Genomic DNA, 7,276 nt, shown 5'->3' with positions numbered 1-7,276 from the left:
TCTAACCCACAAATGTTTAAATCTTTTCACCCTAATCCTTTTTGCTGCTTTAATTACACTTAAGTATGTCACGTCATATTTTTTAACCAAAAAAAAAATCAAAAAGATTTTCATGGCCATTTTGTTAAATGGGAACTTGGGATGGCCGGACAGCTAAATTTCCTCCCCATTTCAAGCTCAACTACTCCTCAGGACAGATGAAAACTGAAGAAAGAAATTCTCTACTTGCTCATAGGTAGGATGATTTAGGAAACAGATGAATAGATGCTTAAGAGAGACTTTATAAGCTATAACATAAACATTTCATACATCCGAGATGACAATCATCTAGGTACAGGTACTCATACTATACGTGTCTGATAACCGGAAGAAGATGGGCTAGTCGTCCTTTTCGTTAGATCTATTTGAGCTACAAAGTAAACATGTTCCACACACAACTTGATTTCTTAAGTCTTTATCTCCTGATTGTACCAGAGAGGAGGATAGCATAACCCGTAACCTGTAAGGCTGCACTGATGAAAATTCCTTCCCGGTTCTTTACCAGTAGATAGTAGAGATCCACCACAGTATAACTAGTCCTTATTAATAGAAGGAGGTATGTCTGAATTCTGATGTCTCCAGAAAAATGGTTTGCCTGTCCAGAGTCAACAAATTGTGTCAGCTTTAATGCTTCATGTCTTCCATATCTTCGTCCGAGATTGGATTATCAACTTCACTTCCGCTACTCACCCCATCTTCGTTTCCCAAAGGAGAAAACTTCTCACTCACAGAATTATCATGAAAATTATACTTGACAAACTTAACTGGTATTTCACCTTCAATGTTTCTCCCTTCTTTGCGTTTCCTTGTACTATCAGTTGTTGATTTCATCATGCAAGGATCAGCCAAGAACTCAGTATCCACAAAATCTACCATCTCCAGGTCACTGTCATCTTTATCTTGCCATCTCCTCTCATTATCAGTGTTCAAGAAGAGACTTCCAAACAAACTCTTGTCATTGGGCATAATTACTGGGCGATCATACTCTACAGTTGACTTGAAAATTACGGTTTTGGCATAAATCTTGGTGATGTCAAAATCAAATACTCCTATCCCTTGCTCCTCAACAACTAGCAGCCACTCTGGAAACAGCAAAAAAATAAATAAATAAATAAATTATTTGATACTATTCTTGAAGAACAGCAAAGAATAACAATTAGGTGACTTGTCCAATTTTTTATGTTATCTAACTACATTCAAATAGCAGCAACAGCTTGACAAGTAAGCATATGGATGCTTCTTAAGTAATTTACACGCTCCTCATCAATGATAATCTGATTAACACCACTTATGTTTACATGGTGTGATGACAATCAAAAGCCAAGAAGACATTGTAAAGTCGTTCTGAAACCCTGCCAAATACAGTAAATGACCTCACAGTAAAGATAACAGAGTAACTCACTGATAAGATTGACAGGAGTGGAAAGATTTGGTTTGCTGGTTTTTTCCCCCATGCCAATTTGATTAGTAACCCACTTGATCAATTGAGAGAGCAGGTAAGACTCGGAGAAAGCGTTTATATAAGAAATGACTTTGGCCTGGTCACCATTTTCCCTGTCGCCAATTAGATATTTATCAGATGAGATGGTCTAAGATGCAACGGTCGCATAGCAGCCACAATCTTCAGATTCTCATACCTCACAGACCGTAATGCATTGTCAACAACAAACAACCATCTCATAGCAAGAATTTTAAGGTTTCTGCAAGGTAACTGAATCCCTCTTTGAGAAATGAGGAATGAATACTCTGCAGTTACAACAACATCGTACAGAACATGATGCAAAAGAACTTCATCTTCTGAAACCTGGGCCAACAAAAGATACTAGAGTGGGCGAAATGATAATTTTTTAATATCAAATGCGTATTGTATGGCTTAATTGGTGGCAAGCAATAGATTGTCCACTAAATAATACTTTGCAACTGACAGCTAAAAGGACCAGGAGGGGGTTGACAGCAATCAAATTCTTCAGACTGCTCAGCAGATAAAAAACTAATAGACTATTGATGAGAAAAAAACTACTTCACTATGTAATAATGCAACAGAAAATATACTGGGTGAGGCTTATTTCAACTACTTAGGGAGACTAAATGAATCCTGATTCCTTATGAACAATATAAAGTGGAAACAAGGCTGAATAGAACCACTTTGAGACAAGTGATCTGAGAAGTAAAATAACAACATGTCAGATATATATATATATATATGACTTGACTTTACTCTCGCTACCAAACAGGGATTTTTTCTCTATGCAAAGCCACCTGACCATCAAACAACAAGAGAGTTTAGCTCTTTTGAAGAGGTTAAGGGCTTGAAACTGACTACTGCCTTCCCGAGAGTACTTCGCCTACCCCGAAAGAACAGCAACAGGACTTTTCTATCTCTGATCCACCACTTAAGATCCCTGACTAGACTACTGCTTGCGTAGCCCAATGCTCTATCTACTGCCTTTCACTTTAAGGTTTTTACAAAAATACAGGAAATCCTGTTCGCTCTATGTGTTCCATGAAATACATTTTTGCCAGAGGGTCAGAGCAACAGACCGAGGTTGACTTGATCCCTGCCCATTCTCTTCACACAGGTGTAGAGACTGATCAAGTCACTGTCCCACAGACAGCATCTGGCCTGATCGGTTCTAGGGATCAAACTCACGCTATATATATATACCCAAACTTATGATGCATACAGTATCACCCCATTAATGTCACCTAATGTATACAGTATGCATTTTGAACCATAACCATCATATACCCAAACTTATGATGCATTACAAAGTGTACACCAGCAAGTGTGCAATTACATCTTACATAAGGCTTATATCGTCTAAGAAGGCAAACTGTTTTTTATTTTATTTATAATTCTAGTATTAGTTTCTAATATCCATTGTACTCTCTACCACTTCTGTTCTCGGAGGACTGAAAGATTTAACTCAGCCTAATTATTTTATATAACAAGTAAACTTTGAAGAAAGTAAATTAAAGCAAGAGGGTGCATACTAACCAGCAGGGAGGTGACAGGCAGAACTGGCTCCAGCAGCATCCCGAGAAGGATATCTGACACACACCCAGAATAATTTATTAACGAAAAACATCAGTAAAATCAAATGAACAAATAACAACAACAAAGGCATTAATCTAACTAGCATTATTTGAAAGAAACTATAACTTCAGAAAATACCGGTCATCCCAAATATGTGCTTTTAGAGGTTACTTCAAAATTAATTTGTGATAAAGTCCGTAATAAATACAAGGTTTAAGTAGTAAAGTTTACTTCAAACTTCAATGACTAAGAATAAATTTTAGAATTTCCAATTAACCCGAAACAAATAAATAGGAAGTTAAGAAAAAAAAAATAGCTCAAAAATCTGCTCACCAAAAAAGCAGAAACTTCGAAACCCAGTTATCATTTGTAGGGCACAATCACGCAAGTCTTTCTCCCATTCATCCCTCGAGGTTGTCACTCCAAACTTCAAGCATAACCTTAACAAAAAGGCTTCACACATCACAATCCCAGCCAAGTACCCAACCCTACAGCCCACACCAACACCATCACGAACTTTATTGCCCACAATTGGTAAAAAGACCTTCAAGTCCCCAAACTCACAATTCTCTCCAACTCGATCAACAACCCACACATGTACCAAATCCAGAAAACAAGAATTCAAGTTCAAACACTCCATTCTATCATCTTGCTCGGACTCGGTGCCACAACAAATACTAATGTAACTAGCTATTCCTTCTAACAAACTCTCAACATCTCTCTTCGAATCTTTTTTATCAGTCACTGAGTGGTACAACTCGTAAATAACTGGACCTAGAATCGCAACTCTTTTAACTACATTACATGAACTGGAACAAGAAACTAGCAACTGAAACAAGTCTTTGGCAGCTAAAACGTGTTTTGAAGAGGGCATAGCTGTAAATTTGGTGGTGTAGAAAGTTAGTGCAGAGTAAAACCAAACATATTCGAGTGAGGGATCGGGTAAATTTTGAAGTAAACGAGAGAAAATCATGGTAAAATTAGAAAAATCGGTGACGCCTTTGCGGTATTCGTATAAAAATCGATCGACTGATTCTTTTAACATGGATTGAAAATGATCAGATGATTTTGAAGTGGTGTTATAGTTCATTTCGAGAGCTTACGATGAAATGTAAAATCAGGAGAAATTGTGGGGTTTTGAATTTTGATTGCAGAGTTTAAATGGTTATGGGAGTGAAACCCTAGTTATATGCTGAAGGTCTTGGAGATGGAAAAGGGGAGGGAAGGTTGGGGCAATTTGGTAACGGAACAATATTTTGAATTTGGAACCGGATTTTGAATTAATAAACATAATTGTAAAAAGGTAACGGTTAAAACTTGACCTACACTGTGATTTTTTTTTTCCTGTTGGACGGTGGTTGTGGTCTCAAGACTAAGAGACTTTAGAATACATGTTTTTTTTTATTTTATTTGACCATGTTGTTAAGCCAGTTTGCACGCATCTTAGCTCAGTATACAAATATTTATCACTAATTTTCTTTCACAAATGTAATATGTCAGATCGTAATTGGTCAGTTCACAATGGGTAACGTCTATTCAACAATGAGTCTCACCTAATCAAATGTAAGATAGCTGTCACTTCACGTTTGTGAGTGAAGTTAGTGAAAAGTCTTTGTTAGCTTATTTTTATTCATCAACTAATCCCCCGGAGCCTTAGACCCTGAAGTTGACAGCCAAATAAATTCTCTCAGTGATCACCCTTATGAGCAATCTTAGTGGGTTGAACTCTTGAATAATAAACCCAAAAGTTTCGGTTGAATGTTGAGCCACTCAGTGATGGTTTTTTAAAATACATGTTCATATCTTCTTCTTGCTTCTTTTTCTTTTTAATAAAATATAATTATTGATATTTCTTGAATTGTGGGGATTAATGAATAAACTTTCAACTTTGACATTTTGGACTTTCTTGGGGTTTATTGAAGCATTTTATTAGTTGGATCACTGTTAAGAAATTAACAATATGCTCACTCGAATAACTGTTGAAGATGTTGTAGCCTCTAATTTGAGGTGTACTATTACCATGATGAAAATGATAATGATAATGTACGGTTATCATATGGTTCTAAATTCTAATACAAGATGTTACATCAACGTGTTATTAATAGCATCATAGCTTGACTAATAAATGTATCTTGATTTAAATGTTTTGTTGGTGGGGATTGATTGTCATCTTCCAGAAAATATGTGACATTTAAAGCTTGATCTTTTTTATTGACTCAGATCCTTTGGACCAAGTAATTATTACCATTACAACAACTCACCACCTGATTTACANGAATAAACTTTCAACTTTGACATTTTGGACTTTCTTGGGGTTTATTGAAGCATTTTATTAGTTGGATCACTGTTAAGAAATTAACAATAGGCTCACTCGAATAAATGTTGAAGATATTGTAGCCTTTAATTTGAGGTGTACTATTACCATGATGAAAATGATAATGATAATGATAATGTACGGTTATCATATGGTTCTAAATTCTAATACAAGATGTTACATCAACGTGTTATTAATAGCATCATAGCTTGACTAATAAATGCATCTTAAGTTAAATGTTTTGTTGGTGGGGATTGATTGTCATCTTCCAGAAAATATGTGACATTTAAAGCTTGATCTTTTTTATTGACTCAGATCCTTTGGACCAAGAAATTATTACCATTACAACAACTCACCACCTGATTTACAATTATTTACAATTTAAATCACTTAAAATGTAATAATAAAAACATAACTAACAATAGATCAACCGAATAATGAACGTTTGGGGTCAAGTGGTTTGTTCTTATGTGGTTTTATATTCAAATTATAATAACGATTGTTAATATTATTGATCACGAACTTTATAGTTTACCTTGTTTAGAAGTTTTATTCGAGATCGAGAGAATAATTAAGGTATATATAAGTTAGTCTAAATATCACCGATTACAAAAAATAATAATAATAATAATAATATTGTTACTATAAAATGAAAATCCTTTATATAGAATTAGAATGAGAGATAATAAGTGACAATATTTGGAGTTAGAGTCAAAAGTATGAGAAGATCATTGTAATCTACGCCAAAGGCTGACCTCAATCTCATCCGTAAAAACAAAAACATTTCATGTCCTTTTCAACTAATAAGCATCACCTTCGTATTTCTTTCTAAATTTATTAATTTACATTTTTACCTCTACCTCTCTTTGTCGTTTTTGGCTTAAGGTACTCTCATTTAATGGCATTAAATTAAATCCGGTTTGTTTATCATTTTATATTATGTGTAAAATTAGAAAGTAAATGAGTGAAAATAAATAATATTAAGTATACGATCCAATCTTATAACTTTCTCTTATAAACCCTAATATAACAATTGAGTTAATAATTATCATGTCAACTCCCAACACAACATACCTAAGACACTTAATAACTTTGACTAAACACAAATGGTCGTTTCTTAGGGATAAATAATTGTCATTTCATAAGGAAGGGTAATACTGCACTCACAATCAAATCTCATAAATTTTTTCTAATAATCCCAATGTAGTAGCTCACAATGGATTTGTGAGCTATCGCATCGGGATTATAAGAAAAAGTTTGTAAGATTGAATTGTGAACCAATCTTCATTGCATAAGGAATGACTATTCATTCTGAAAGAATAACAGTTCATTCATAAGAAATTATTGTTTCTTCATAAGGAACGGTTTTTTATGAATGAACAATCGTTCGTTTATAAGAAACAATTGTTCATTATTTAAGGAATGATCGTTCATATTTAGTTAAAGTGGTCAGTTGACTTGGTAGTGTCAACTCTACTGTTATGTTAGGATTATAAGAGAAAATTGTAAGATCAATCTGTATTTTTTAAGTGAAATTTTTGAGTGATAATACAAGCACTTTCTTTCATATTTGGTTAAAAATCATTTTTAATATTATTAAAATCCTTTCAAATACATTTTTAAAAACTTTGTTAAATAAAAAAATCAAATTCGTATAAATTGTCATACGTCTTCTCTTCACTTATAAGAGAACTCAGAGAAATATTATAATTTAGTCTAATCTTAACCAAATTATAATAATTTTTTTTTTTAAAAGATTAAAATCTTGACTTTTATTTTAGTAAAAAGGATTTTGAGAATATAATGAAAAAAAAAAAAAAAGGATAAAAAAGAAAAGGAGAGAGAGCCAATAATCAGCCAAAAAGCTACGTACTCTTATTCTTTCC

The 7,276-nt window shown here is 33.9% G+C and overlaps 1 protein-coding gene across 1 annotated transcript; it reads right to left on the bottom strand.

Moving 5' to 3' along the window:
- Window positions 1-285: 285 nt before the first annotated feature.
- On the bottom strand, window positions 286-4,309 carry LOC116143950. Its single transcript, XM_031429396.1, has 5 exons — window positions 3,410-4,309; window positions 3,038-3,090; window positions 1,677-1,843; window positions 1,442-1,593; window positions 286-1,121 (listed from the first exon to the last, which is right to left on the bottom strand). The coding sequence occupies exons 1-5, from the start codon at window positions 4,164-4,166 to the stop codon at window positions 664-666; spliced, it is 1,587 nt and encodes a 528-aa protein (XP_031285256.1). The 5' UTR covers window positions 4,167-4,309; the 3' UTR covers window positions 286-663.
- Between the last annotated feature and the right edge of the window lie 2,967 nt (window positions 4,310-7,276).

The sequence above is a fragment of the Pistacia vera genome, unplaced genomic scaffold (genome assembly GCF_008641045.1).
Source record: "Pistacia vera cultivar Batoury unplaced genomic scaffold, PisVer_v2 Contig435, whole genome shotgun sequence".
NCBI lineage: Eukaryota > Viridiplantae > Streptophyta > Magnoliopsida > Sapindales > Anacardiaceae > Pistacia > Pistacia vera.
The sequence above is the reverse complement of the archived record's forward strand: the minus strand, read 5'-3'. Positions and strand labels throughout refer to the sequence as shown.

Excerpts from the sequence above, each read along its gene's own strand:
- LOC116143950 (XM_031429396.1), bottom strand. The coding sequence starts at position 4,166 with ATGAACTATAACACCACTTCAAAATCATCTGATCATTTTCAATCCATG. Across the intron at positions 1,844-3,037 it reads TGCCTGTCACCTCCCTGCTG|GTTTCAGAAGATGAAGTTCT; the intron begins GTTAGTATGCAC and ends TTGTTGGCCCAG. Across the intron at positions 1,594-1,676 it reads AATGCATTACGGTCTGTGAG|GGAAAATGGTGACCAGGCCA; the intron begins GTATGAGAATCT and ends AATTGGCGACAG.